General features: G+C 39.8%; 1 protein-coding gene across 1 annotated transcript; it reads right to left on the bottom strand.

The window, feature by feature from the left end:
- Positions 1 to 1,444: 1,444 nt before the first annotated feature.
- Positions 1,445 to 2,528, bottom strand: LOC140237399 (myelin P2 protein-like). The gene is made up of 2 exons (XM_072317323.1): positions 2,450 to 2,528; positions 1,445 to 1,890 (listed from the first exon to the last, which is right to left on the bottom strand). Exons 1-2 carry the CDS (start codon positions 2,526 to 2,528, stop codon positions 1,445 to 1,447), a joined length of 525 nt encoding a protein of 174 aa, XP_072173424.1.
- Positions 2,529 to 14,951: the final 12,423 nt, after the last annotated feature.

Below are 14,951 nucleotides of genomic sequence, written 5' to 3'. Positions count from 1 at the left end.
TTGCCGGAAATGGTGCAGGGTTGCGCAAAATTGCCGGAAGTTGCGGAAAATTGCCAGAAATGGGCGCAAAATTGCCGGAAATGGCGCAAAGTTGCGCAAGCAAATGCAAAGTTGCCTAAACTTGCATGTCAACTTTGCATAATGTTGCGCAATCTTTGTCAATTTTGTCAATTTTTGGCAACTTTTGTCAATTTCCATTGTGACATGGGGCCTTGGAATGTTAAGCCGAAAGACGCGAGGTGTACGTACATTGTACCACGTTCAGTTTCAAAATGCAGTTACACTGTACATTTGTGTATGATTATGCCTGTGGCGATTGTCGTACCAGTAACGTGTGGTTTTAGAGAAAACATCATATTTTCTTTGTGACTCGACATTTCTCATTGGTAACTCATTCCGTACGAATTGTATTCCCACAGCATTAATAATCACGTATGAAAGTATGCAACTAACATGGAATTTTGCTTTAACCATCGCCTTGTATTATGATCACATAATTACGAACATTTCTATGTGACAATCAACCACAGTAGATATACGTACGGGTTTCTGATAGCACTGTATACACAATTTCTAGTGAATAATGGTCTAGTACAGTGTACATCATGTATACTGAATTTTACGTTGGCAGGAACGCACAATATAATTCCCACTAACCATTCTAACACTGTAGGAATGTATAAGCCATTCTCGAAGCACAACATTCAAAGTTTAGGACGGTAATAAATACTTCTTTCTTTTTTTTTTCCGGGGAGGTTGCCTTGTAGGTCGTCGGGGAGGTCGTAAACAGGTGGTTGCATATACATCAGAGTGAACTTCATGAAAAATACACCGGCAGTACTCCTTTGTACTTGTTTGGGGGCAGGAGTTGGCAATATCTTGGTATATTTCATATTCATATACCCTTAGTATCTAAGCAATCTATACACTGTGACGCTTTTTCTGCAGCGATTTGGCAAGAATAAGCGCTATAATTTCATTCTTAGAGTACTTATGTTACCCTTATTATACGGCTTATAATACAAGAGGTATATCAAGCTTGGTTAATACTGTCGACTGGGTTGCTCCCCAAGCAGTCCCATAAGAAAAGATATCATACTCTTCCTGTTAAACACATTTCTACGACATTACGATCCTATGTAGGTGGATCTCCCTGCTATAAACTCAGCCTGTTCCGTTCACCTGTTTTATCTGCTAACGTCATGTTTCATCATGTTCTGAGGAAAAGGCGTGCTGCTGGATAGGCGCCTACATGTATTTAGCAAACGTAAGTACGATCTACAATCTGCCATATGAATGATAAACCATAAAAGTATGTATCGCAAGGCTAAGAAAGCCTCTTTTTGCATCCTGTTCAGCTGCACCTGATCAATGTCAATATTGTCGCACTTATACTCAGTGTCTCGTTTGACTTTGAGGGAAGATATTCAGAACGCTTCCTGCGCTATGTCTTGACAATTTTCCGGAAGAATCGCTTGGCCTCGATACCCTTTTTGCTCTGTGCCAGGACGAGTTGATCTCCTTGGAGATACCTAGCGAAGACGGGTTCGCTCCCATCCACGTCACCAACGACCCTGATGACCAATCGACCATCTTCCCATCTGGCCAGCATCTCTCGCTCGCTATCCTCCCACGGGATCGTGCTGCGGAAGGCCTGGTCCACCGTGAAGCAAAGTTTCTGATCACGAAATCGAGTACTGGTGGTGATTTCGAAGGAGTCCATGCCGCTCTGTTTGATGTAGACTGTCGGACTAACTCTTGCGGCCATGGTTCTGTGAATCATCCCCACCCCACAAGCCTTCAGAAATGCGTCCATGTTTTCGCTCGAAACGAGCTCCCATTCTCCGCTCATATCCACCACATCCATTGCATGTCCTCCTCCTTTCCTTCCTGACACAAAGTATATGAAAAGCCTCAATTACAGTTTTGCTTGTCATAAGGATGAGTCACGGATGAGAATACGAACATATGAATTAATCGTTAATGTGTTTTGCTGCTCGTTGTGCTAGGGCAGTGTTTACCTTTTTGTGTAGTACCACGCGTTTCAACCAGTCCTCAGCAGCTTTGGCTTCCGTTATTCCTGAGCGTAGTTTGCCACGCGAATATACACGAAAGTGAAAAAGGTGCTAACATGTAAATACATATTGTAGTTTGCTGTATATTTCTGAGCGCAACCGGGAGATTCAGTTACCATTCATTCTGTTCAGCCAGCCATGTAACTCTACTCTTCGTGTTGAATAAATGTATCCATTCGGCTGCCTGCTGCAGGCCCTACGTCATCGGCCAAACGGCGTATTCAGTATGAACTGTGGCCTCTTCACGAAGAAATGTCGGCTGCTTCGGCTCGCACTGCGACTCTCAACATGCATCTTCCTTGAATACATGCACAGAAGCAGCAACAGTGCAGCCTAAGAATTGCCTGAATAACGGCAACCCAGTCGTTACTTACCGAGCAGCGCCCCGCTGTGGATGGCAAGGTGATTATCATCACATGCCTGCACATTTCCCCTTAGCACTTCCTGTCCCATAGCCAACCCAGGCAATCACACATAGTAGATAGTCTCACTCCGTGTCGTTTAGGGTAAGATATTGCTAAGCCTGCAACCCCTACTATACAGCAAAACCTTTGAGTAGTCCTGTACATACAAGCTACACTTCTTTCCCTGCACAGTATCTTTAATTGTTTACAAGTGGTTCAAGTATTTACCTCGAACGTTACTGCGCAGAAATTGGCTTTAGATTCGACACCAACCCGAGAAGCGTTCAAATACAGAAACATGCAAAACTATTTTATAGTGATAGATTTATCATAATTTAGTGAATACAAACCATCTCAATAGTGGAGGAATATAAGAGTCACACCATATTAGTTGCATCATGGAAATACATGTAGTGTGATCTAGGTTATTTGCTTGTTTTTTAATGGACAAAAAATCCTTGTGCAATTTTATTATACATTGTGCACGATACTATATGCGTTTCATTTACAGTGCACATTAGAGGCCGTATTCGTAGGACTGCGTGTAAACAATGGTCCATTACCTTACGTCTATATCCTTGTGATAATAAGCTGGGCCCCGTTCCATAAACTTGTTATCAGTGACAAGTTTTCATAGTTGTTATAAGCTACTGAAATCCTTGCATCTGGTTGGCTAAGAGAAAATTTGTCACAGAATAGAATGCTAACATAGAAAATAAACAGGTGAAAGAAAATAATGAATCATATCGCATTTGCCACACAATTTTGTGGAAATTAAAACACGATAGTTGATTTCATGCAGCCTTGGAGAAAAATTTCCATACTTTTTTTTTAAACAGATGAACTATTATAATCTATCTATTTCAGTTTTGTTTTGTTTTTTGTTTTTTGTTTTTTTTTTTTTGGTTGTTATCTCCTTCTTTTCTAGTCAAGATGCCTAATCATAAAACGAAGCTATTCTTAATAGGCTATAGTTGTCATCAGAGTATCTAAAATGATTGCAATACTTTGCTCGCCAATATTTTGTGTGATTGTAAACGCACAACCACTCGCACGAGCATATGCGGGTATAATACAAGTAATGCGATTTAATACTTGTGCGATGATGGTCTCTTCTAGTCGCTTTTGTTGTATACGACAGCAGCTGTTGCATTATGTGAATGCCTTTTTGTGACCTATACTGAGATCGATGGCGATTGAAGCCTATTGTAGCCTGTCATGGAGCCAAAATTAATGGTTGCAAACGGTTGCAGTCTATTGTGACAGGGGCATTACAAGATAACCACGGTAATGACGAACAAAGAGGAGGGGGCGGATGTAAAAGTTTCGAATGAGATAAACCCTGCATCTGCTCAGCTAATGCAGGGCAAACGTTAAAGTGAAGGGCGCCATCACATTTTCCATGGCGTCATTGCTGTTTGTCATGAGACACAAAATAATATTAGATATTATATTAGGCGTGTGGATCGAGGAAATGCAGCAGTGTGTAGTAGACCATATCAGGAGGTTTGAGGCAAATCGGGCTATCACTTAAAAAGCCTTGAAATTTTAAAGCTTCGGTGCCCCCATTGCGGAATGAGAAGACTACAACATCTTTTGACGTCACGTGCGGTAGACATAAGGCCCGAATTCACGAAGGTGGTACAAACAAAACCATGATTTAAACCATGGACAAAAACCATGGAGCGCCAAGTGTCGCACGGAATATTTTGTTACGAAATTGGTCATTTCGTCGATAAGATGACAGGTTTCGTTAACGAAATTATCATTCCGTGGACGAAATGTTCATTTAGTTACAAAATGTTGTCATTTTGTTACAAAATAATAATTTCATCGACGAAATGACTGATTTCGTGACGAAATATTCTATGCGACACTTGGCACTCCATGGTTTTTGTCCATGGTTTAAACCATGGTTTTGTTTGTACCACCTTCGTGAATTCGGGCCTAAGAAACTAATAAGGAAAGTTCAACATATTTTCACTTTCCCAGCATTTATGAAAGAGCACTTGACTAACCTCTTTAAAAAAGGGGGGAATAATAATCTAAATTTGTTAGTAACGAGTCGAGAGAACGACACGTCGTGTACTTTTAATGAGGAATGTAATGTGGGGGAATTCTCTTTAAGTTTTTTTTTTTTTTATTTCATACCGTTGTCCATGTGTGACGTCACGAACTAAAGTAATCTTGTCATTCAGCGATGGTGACACTTAGACTATAAAAAATAATAACTTTTCAGCTGATTGTCCTACTTTCCTCAAATTTCGTTTGATGTATCATTGTAATATTACTGTAGGTTTCCCCCTTTAAGAGTAAATATTAAAATATAATTATGTCATTATTTTTTGAAAACAAGAGAAAAAAATAAATCTAGACTAGCCGTTTAGTTACTGAATTGTTGCATTACTTTGCTTTTATACAGAAGTGCGAACCACTGACGGTATCAGCTAACAATATGATAATAGGCACCTTATAAGCCCACATTATGCATTGCAGACACACATAAATCCTATGATATGAATATAAAATGTGCGTGTGTGTGTGTGTGTGTGTGTGTGTGTGTGTATGTGGTTACATGTTTGTATAACTCTTGTATAATTCTCTTATAAAAACAGGGTATGATTTGGTAAAAAGACCCAAAATTGTACTGTATGTTTGAAAAATGATTTAGCAGCACAAGAAAGAAGAATACAGCTGTTTTTTTTTTTTTTGTTGGTGGTGGACATATTAATTTTATTGTTAATATGGATTTGATATTGAATGAAACTCAAATAAAGAATATTATTAAAAAAAAAATAACCAGGCATGCAATTTTAGTCCAGACTGATTTCCCTTTTTTCTGCTTTCGTCAAGTTGCACAAATTTCATTCATACACACACAGACACACTGGTACGCACAAACACACGTGAGGTAAATATAGTGGGATAACGAGTTAATATTTTCTCATGCAGTAACAGTTTCTATACAGACGAACATTTACATTGGAACAGGCATCTTGTATCATGATGATATCAACTGGAAAATGTAGAGAAGCCTTCGATGGAAGGCGCTGATCTTTTGAGTGTATCAAGTTTATCTGGTATTTCGACAAAAAAACTATATTTCATAAAAGAATAATAATCACCCGCAGAGAGTCCAGCGCTCCGGGCTGATGTTGTCAAGCCATGTTTATTGCTTCCTTTAATTTATTCATGCACATTGCATGCAATTTCATTTAAGTGTGATATGTGGACCAGACAGTTTCCTGACAACTTAATCCCGCGGTATAAGAGGGATGATGGACGAGGGGCTGTTAGCATTTAGATTACAACATTCAAACAACAGCAAAACCTCAGTTCGCATTAGATTGATATCGGGGCGCACATTTCTCTATAAAGGCAGCTATATCTGCAGACATCTATGTGGACCGCCCTCACCTGGCCCTACCAACCGAAAGCGTGAGGCAGGAGAACACGTACCATGTTATTTAGTATTATATTATGTTTATGTTATGTGCGTTTAAGCCTTTATATGCCCCCACGGGGCCAAAAGGTGTTATTCTCAATAAAGTTCAAAGTTCAAAGTTCAAAGAATGAAGTGTTAGGCTTGGTTCCAGACCCAAATCTTCATTTCCCTATCTCGCCCACTTTCGATAAGGTGGGACCAGGAACCCTTTACTTAAAGCAGTCCGCGGAAAATTTTGACAATAACTTTATTATGATCTCTGGTATCATTCTTAGGCATATCTTCTTACCTCAGTCTACTTTCAAAAGATTTACTTTCACGATCCCAGACAGCGACTATTATTTTGCTATCTTTTGAATTTCGAGCTACTATAAGGCCTATTTGACAAAATCCATGTGCCAGACATTAGATTCTCCCGTATCGGATTGAGGATGATATAGAGGATATACATGCATACGGCTTTAGCTCTGAGAAATTGTGGGGTTGTCATAACCCCAACATTGCTCAATTTGACTGATGACGTCTGTGTGATGATAATTTCAGAACGAATTGCATCCAGAAAGAGGACAAACCGTTTGGAGGAGGTGTCCAAATACGTACTAGTTATTTGTGTCCGTGTTTACCACTATTCACTAATTTCTTTCTTAAAGTCCAAGCGTAAATCCTGTTGTGATTCCGTGAAGTTTTAGAGTTCAAATATCACAAAGCTTATTGTTATACAGGACATAAATGGTGTTAAATTTGGAAAGAACTCACTCCTCTGTCCATGCCATTTTACATTAGTTCATGACAGATATTACAGGATGGGGTCGTATGCAGTATAAGGTGAAGACTGGGTAAGCCGAAAAAGCACATAAAGATAGGTAGAATGTTAAGAAAAGAAGTCAAACAAGCCAGTAATGATGGGAGTGGGAGAAGGAATAAGTCAAAGTCCCTCCCCATAGCATGTTGACGGCTATGACGTCAACGTTGTATGTCATCCATATAATTCCTCCATTATACCTGAACCAAACAATAAATATACAAACCTAGTCAGGGATATCACCAAACCACACGCATCAACACCTCAGTTCTCGAACTAATCGAGATTTCTGCTTAAACTCGTTTCAAGGTTAAGAGTTTGTAAACCAGTTTGCAAACTTTTCCTATAGGCGGCCCTTCTTTTTCACATTGTCGGTTGAGCCAAAGGCTCTTTCAACTGCGATACTGCGGCTTGTGCTCTATATCTGCCGTTCGTTTTCAGAAACTATAGAGTGCAACAATCCACTCCAGAGCCAAAAAGTAACAAAGCCAAGTCGTTTTACTAGTATTTTGTTGTTGTTTTGCTGCTGATGATAGTGCATTCATTGTTCAGTTGGTGAGTATTTCTCACCAAGACTCAGAATATAAGATTGCAGTGATTACACTGAAAGTGATATATTTGATATATTTGATATTGCTCATAAAAGTTAGATAGCTTGGAAAGTAATGCGGTGAGTTAGCTCAGGCCATAGCGCGTCTGCCTCACGATCCAAAGGACCCGGGTTCGATTCCCGAGTCCCACTGAGCATTGTTGTGTGTAATCATACCGTCCCCTCTAGCAAGAGGCAAAACACTGTGTCCCTCTGTTAGGACATTTATTTAAGGAGGTCCCGAGTATGAGAGAGTCACAACTCGTGCACGTAAAAGATCCCGCTTCATTTATTCATTGCATGCAAAGAGTAAGGTGTTTCACCCAGTGAAGTGGTCCCGCCAAATATCCAACTGGACCCCATGGAAGACCAGCTACTGCGGGTGAATATGGGCTATCCAGCCATCTTCTCGGATGGAAATAAAACAAACAAACAAATAAACAACAAACAAACACAGTCTTTACCTTGTCGACCTATTGGCAACCCCGACACGACATGGGGGACGGGAGAAGGGAGGCCAGGGCAACAGTGCGTGATTCCTGTCCGAGGCCAAAATATATAGTTATACTGTGAAAATATTTAATCGACAAGTAGATTAGATTTGAATCGGAACAGGGATGTGAGCCTAATAATGTGTCGCATGATCTTCGTTATTAAACCTATCGGTTAAGCAAGGCTACGTCAATAGAAATAATAGTCATATTGCCGTATCATCTGTATGAAGTTACTATTAAAGGTAAAGAATTGCTACTCTATTTGCCACTCCATAGTGGGGGTAATAGGGGCGATATTAGGGGCCTAATGAGGCGGAACGGGAAGGGCAGGTTAGGAAGGGGTCAATTTGTTCAAGATGACGCTTTCATTCTCCTCTCTCGGAAAAAAAAATACATGGTCATGACAGCGCATGGTGATATGCGCTACGGCTCCAGTAAAAATTTAATATTCTGAGGCGCACGCAGGGGACTGTAAAACAACAATATAAATAATAATAACGTTAAATAATACGAAGACAAATCCCTCGCGAAAATCAATAATATACATGGGGAAGGAAAGTAAGAACGTCTTCATAGCTGCATAAACTGTGAAGCAATTTGAGAGGAAGTGACATTTACGACATAATTAAGTGATGGAGACTCTAACGTTTTCTGGGAAGAATTTCCTTGTAAATAAGGCCTATCAACAATTTTGTTTGAATACCCAGATTGACATTTATAACATTGATACAAGCAACCGTTGACCTTCCGAATCAACTTGCACACCATGCAAGCTTCCTCGTATATTGATACTGGATAAACATCAAAATTACCACTAACACAGTGAGTGACTCGGAATTAAGCTGGGGTTTTGTCGTGATGAACTGAAATGCACTCAGTTCATCATCACTCAGTTCATCATTCAGTTACGAGTTATTGTGATAATGTTTCCGAATCTCCTTTCAAACGGTTAATAATTCACCCTGTGCTTCACAGGAGTTAGTAGAAGTATTCGGCTGCTTGTCGAGTACTTGTAAATATTGATGATTATTGTGAGAAAGAACGAAGATGGAACAAAATAAACACTTAATCTGTTGATCTATATCAAAATTCATTCCAGGCAGATCCTCTGAGGGGATCATTGGATAAGGACATCTTAACCAATGCTGTCAGTACATCGACAAGTAAATCAGAACCGTTCCCTTAAATCAATAGACTATAACGTTCCTTTGAACCTTCGCAGAACAGACTTGGCACTCTCAAGCTCTGCATGATTTAGACAGACCACAGTGGCTCAGATGCATTATGTAGATCAATTAATTCTCTGTGTAGACGTTCTATAAACTAACCATTTCAGGAATTTCGAGATAAAGTTCAGTATAACCATAAAGAACGGTAATTTTGTTTAATAAACCAAGATCTACACTTTAAGCTTCTTGAACAGAAACTCTGCTACAGGTCTATTAACACAATATTGGGAAAGTATCGAGTTTCGATGATATCGATTCGCAATGAGTGAAGTACATGTCAATCTATAATTGGTATAAAAATGTGTCTAATTTTCCAAGTTTAATGGAAAGTGGATTGTGAGAGCCGTAGTTTGATACTGACGATGATCATTTTAAGGAGTTCATCTTAAGATACACGCGCTCATCTTGTTGGTTTTGTTTTCAGTCTGGAATTACTTCTGCTATCAATATTATCTCAGCACTCTCACAGATAGAATACAAGAACCACAAAACTGGAGATACAGCGTTCATTCTTACGTGAATATCCTTATATTATAATCTTGATGGTAACTTGTCGAGGAAGCTGCCATCTTATCAATCTTGTAACCGTCGCGGAGCACCAAAGAGAAGGGGTAAAATTCGACCAGTTCGGCGAAGATGAAGTCCAACCCCAGGACTTGTAATTTCCTTTTCCCTTTTAACCCTCTTCGTTATCTCTTGATTCAAACAGACATTTCCAGAATAGTGTGAGGTTTGAAAGAATATATGACATAAACTTTAACACTCACAAATCTATATCAATTATATTAAGATTTATTTAACAAGGTAAAAGAAAAAGAGGAGAGAAGGAAAAAACAGCAATACATAACATTGCGATGCCTTTATCGTGACACAAAACTCAAGTCATAGTTTTATCATGTCAGTGAGTAATAGTTGAATATGAAGAGAAGAGCTGTTTTCTCTTTCTTTTAATTAACCGCGATTCGGTTTAGTATCTTTGTGAGAGGAAAAACTAAACTCAGTCAATGCACGCTCGACAGAGTTCATTTCGTGACATCGTCGTGGCTTTTTGCCCCCATCGACATCTTTACTGTGATGTGACTTCTTTAATGACCCATTAAATTGTCTCGATAAAATTCGTTTTATGAGCGTTTTTCAAATTTTGTGAAACGGGAAACTTATTTTAGGTCAAAGACAAGAAATTGCATTACTTTTTATCCTTATATCGGCAATTTATTCTTCGTCCATCGCAGCGTGGGCATTATAATGTAGCACGTGTTTAGTGGTTTCAAATACAGAATATATATATATATATATATATATATATATATATATATATATATATATGTATATATATTATATATATATAATATATATATATATATATATATATATATATATATATATATATATATATATATATATATATTAATTGTGAGACAAAAAAAGTGAGTCAAAGTTGTTCGCAACAATGGAAGTGACAGTAAAGCCGTTTATTCACTGAAGGCAAATCGTTTTGATTGTGAAATGACACTTGTTGACAACAGAGAAAGAAATAAACTCTGTGTTTTGAGCAGTGAAGTCACGTATGCAATTCTGCAATACCTGTATGAATTAGGCAGGCTGCAAAATAAGGGCCTGTATGATAGGCCGTGTAAAAGTGATACAGGACGCAATTTTTCTATTAGATCTAATCGCACTAAATACGTAGAACATACATTTGCCCTATATGTATAGGTTCACAACGGTAGTAATTAAGGAAACTCTGTGAAAGACTTTGCTTTTATGCCCATAGGGCTTTGTGAAGCTAATGACAGATCTTATTTTTAAGATGGTATTAATCAAATGACAGATGAGTCATGCAGTGTGAGCGCGCCCATTATACTTTTAATTGTTATGAATCATTACCTTCGTAGACTCCGATTACATACATATACATATACATATATACACACACACACAAACACACACACACATATATATATATATATATATATATATATATATATATATATATATACATATATATATATATGTGTGTGTGTATATATATATATATATATATATATATATATATATATATACAAAGGTAAGGGGGTGTATGCGTGTGTGTGTGTGTGCGCGGGTGTGTGCGTGTGTATGTGTGTGCTAGTCCAGCTACACAGGTATAGTCATGAAGATCACCTACACAGTTATGATCTCCGCCTAAAGGTAATAAAGCAGGTGAGAGATAATGACACAGAGAGAAGCAGAATATTGTATGACGAGGCAAATGAGCCCTCCCGAAACTGCCGTGGTGTTCATAAAGAAAAAAACACCACCACTATCACATGCATAATGACTATTCAATTAGGGGATGTGCGTGTTATGGAGGCCGTCTATACTGGGGTATTCTCGTTGCATCGGAAATGAGTAACGCCATAAAATGCATACAGCTCTTCTGTACGAATTATACGACCAGAAAAGTGTGACATTCAGCCGGTGAGCACAGGTAAAAGTAGGCACTTTACGTATACACGTAAAGATTCGGTTGGAATGCTCACGAATAAATGCTACAATCCATTTATTAAAAAGAGAAAACCATAATGCTGGCTCTTTATTACCTCTCCTTATGGTTATGGGCAAGCCCAATATCTTTAGTTGACTTGTTCTGCTCATAATCATGTCGAATACTTGAAAATTTGAAAAAGAGGCAACTTTTTCGTTCAGGCCACTATAGCTGTCCATAATATTTTGTGTTGTTCATGTTATTTCTTCATTTCATTATGACATGCGGGCTAATGGTGTCTTTGTGTTGAAAAAAATATCAGATAAGACAAGCTTTTGAAAACATTGTGTTGATATCAGATATTGAACACGTTTGTGAACAAGTGAACCGAAAACTGTAAACACGTCACGCATTTTTCCTTTGAATGGGGATGGCCGGGGATTGGTGGTGGGGGGGGGGGGGAGGTTGATAGTTTTACAAGTAAACATTATAGCATTCTGCAAACTATTCATTTTTTCAGGTTTCACGTCTTGCAAGACCCCTACTCTGTCAGCTATAAATGGGCCCGACGAAAAGTGCGCAAAGAAGCATGGTGTGGCAAGGCACGCTTATACATAAAGAGAAGGGAAAGAGACCTTTTCGAAAGTGGGGTGATCATGAAAAGTTTAGCATGGACACATACTCAACACATGCGTCATCCATGCAGGCGTCCATTGGGTGGCGACGGGGAGTCTGCCGGAAGGGGAGATGCATCAGAGAGAGAGAGAGAGAGTCATCACCAAATTCAGGCTGACGGAATGTACTCCAGGATGTCTATCACCTATATCTCACTGGTCTTTTGCATAATAGATCTAAACTAAAAGATTATCCTTCACCCGAAATCTAGGTGCTGCATAACGAAAAAAAAAAAAAAACATAGTGAAATCAACTCCGAGATATGATAAGGATTAGGGTTATGTATGTCATTGATCGTCAAGCCTAGACGGCTAAAACGACTTTCCATTTACATGATAACAATCTCGACTACTACATTATAGGAAAGGGCAACCTCGAGATCTGAATGTGGTTAATGGCAGATTTAAAAAGCACCGCCAAGGACAGATCAAAAACAAAGTCGTTCAGACTGACGTCACACATATTTTGGGAATATGAAGGTGTATGTTGCTCTATTTGACAAGCTATCATAGCGTAATCTGAACACAGATAAGCAAAACACAGTAATTTCACAAAGGTGAATGGACTTCTTGTGCTTAAGATACTGAGTATTTCAAGTGCTTGCAAGTACCTCAGTGCTTTGAAATGTCTTATGAATGCACGTCAATAGATGTGAAGATAAGTTTACACTGTGTTGATATTCAGCATTAAATGTTTTTATTGATTTCAATCGATTTGGTACGCGCCAGCTATGGACGAGGACTTTGACAGTGAGGATATAAAGCGTCTTGCCTAATAGGGGCACAGCCGCTATAGCCACGGGGCTCGAACCAGGGATGTCGTTATTGAGAGTTCGGGTTCTTATCCACTTCTTCGTCGTATCCAACATCTACATAGTCATTAGATCTTTGGTCAAGGCTTGGCACATGGCAGAGCCGTCTCATCTGCAGACATCGGGTCGTGTCGTTTTGGCTATACTGTTCCTCAAGGCTATATAGGGCACTGGAGAAGGTATGGCATGGTTTTAGGTGTACCACAGTCACAATTTATGATGTCATTAGTTGAATATCCCCACATTTTCAAGCTGACTTTACATCAGTCCATGTGCAGAGTCGGTTTAAAGGATCTCCGTGTCGTCCTGTCGTGCTTGTGCCCTGGGGGTACCTGCTCCTTAGTAGGGAGAGGTAGCTTGTCATGATCATGGTTGCTGCTCCGTCTCTCCTCCCATTGTCTACATCTGACCACCTGTGGGGATTAAGGCAAGGATTGAACAGTTTGAAGGAAGCTTTTCCTTGATTTGAGCCATTTCTGGGCTGGTTGGGAGCCGTCATATAGCATGGGTGACGGCAGTCCTGACTTTGTCTGAGACGCTCCATACTGCTCGATACTGACCGGCGTATGTCAGGTGGGGCAATGCCGGACAAGACATACCAGTTTACATTACTGTTTTGTCGGCTTGAGACATCCAGTGATAATTCTAAAGCTGTCGTTGAGACTTGAATCAAGCTTCTTGGAGTGACGGGATCTTTCCCAGACTGGGCAAGCATACTCTGCAGCTGAGTAGCATAGGGCAAGAGCAGTCGCCCGTAGTGTAGGAGCACTAGAACCTAAAAGAAGAGTTTGCCAGTTTCCGAAGAAGGTTGTTCCGAGTTCTCACTTTCCCTTTCACCATTCCATGTGAGTGACAGTTGTTTCCTAACATCTCGGTTGCATATAGATAAAATAAGCTAACCTGGGTCTTGGTAAGATTCGCCTTCAGCTGGTTGTCTCTTTAGTATGTCGTCAGATTGTCAAAGGCTAATATTAAGGTGGCTTCTATCTCACTGATGTCGCTGGTCTGACCTGCGGTGCCTGAGGGAGTCAATTCCTCTGTATCCTCCACCTACTGTGCTTCCCATCCAGTTCCACGAAGAAGCGCCAGTTTTCTAGTGGCAATTGGACGAGCTTGGTGAAGTGAATGTCACTTGTCATCTTGCTTATTAAGGGATATATAGCCAATGGTTCACTGTATCATATGCAGCTCTAAGATCGACAAAAAACTACTCCGGTAGGTTGGCTCTTCTCAAAACCATCTTCAATGAATTGAGTCAGGTTTATAACATGACTTGTGCATGATCTCCCAGGGCGGAATCCTGCCTTGTCAGGGAATAAGTGTTGTTCCGTAGTAGGTCCAAGCCTGTTCAAGATGAGGCACTCAAAAAGCTTGTAGAGATGACATAGTAGGGAAATTGGTGTGTAGTTTTTGGCCACATTTGAATCTTTGTCTGGTTTGAGAATAGCGATTGCTCGAGCTTTCTCCAGGTCTTTGGTAGTTGGGACTGCAGCACACAATTGTCATACAGGGTGAGAAGCCATAGTTGAGCAACCTGTTCAAAATGTTTGAATTGCTCAGTACAGATGTCATTAAGTCCAGCTGCCTTGTCATTCTTAAGACTGCCGATTGCTGTCTGAAGATCTTTCAAGGTGAAAGTCCAAGTGAATTCTTCTTTGGACGGGTTCCATGGTTGATGATCTTTTTGCTGCAGTTTATGTTGAGTTTTCCCATTCAACAGAAGCTGGTGGGAAACCTGGTTGACAGTAACGTTGGAATGCACTGTTGCCCTCTTTGGGGTCATTGTTGATTTTTTTTTAATGGTTGACCAGGCTTTCTTGCTGTTGTGTGACATATCCATACTTTCGATGAACTCTTGCCAGGATTTCCTTCGCTCTTCTGCTATGGCCTGCATAAGCATCTCTCCTGCGTTCACGGTGTCATCTGAGAAGGGATCCTCATTATGAAGCCTCGGGTACTC

Source organism: Diadema setosum, chromosome 1 (genome assembly GCF_964275005.1).
Source record: "Diadema setosum chromosome 1, eeDiaSeto1, whole genome shotgun sequence".
NCBI classification, from domain to species: Eukaryota; Metazoa; Echinodermata; class Echinoidea; order Diadematoida; family Diadematidae; genus Diadema; species Diadema setosum.
The sequence above is the reverse complement of the archived record's forward strand: the minus strand, read 5'-3'. Positions and strand labels throughout refer to the sequence as shown.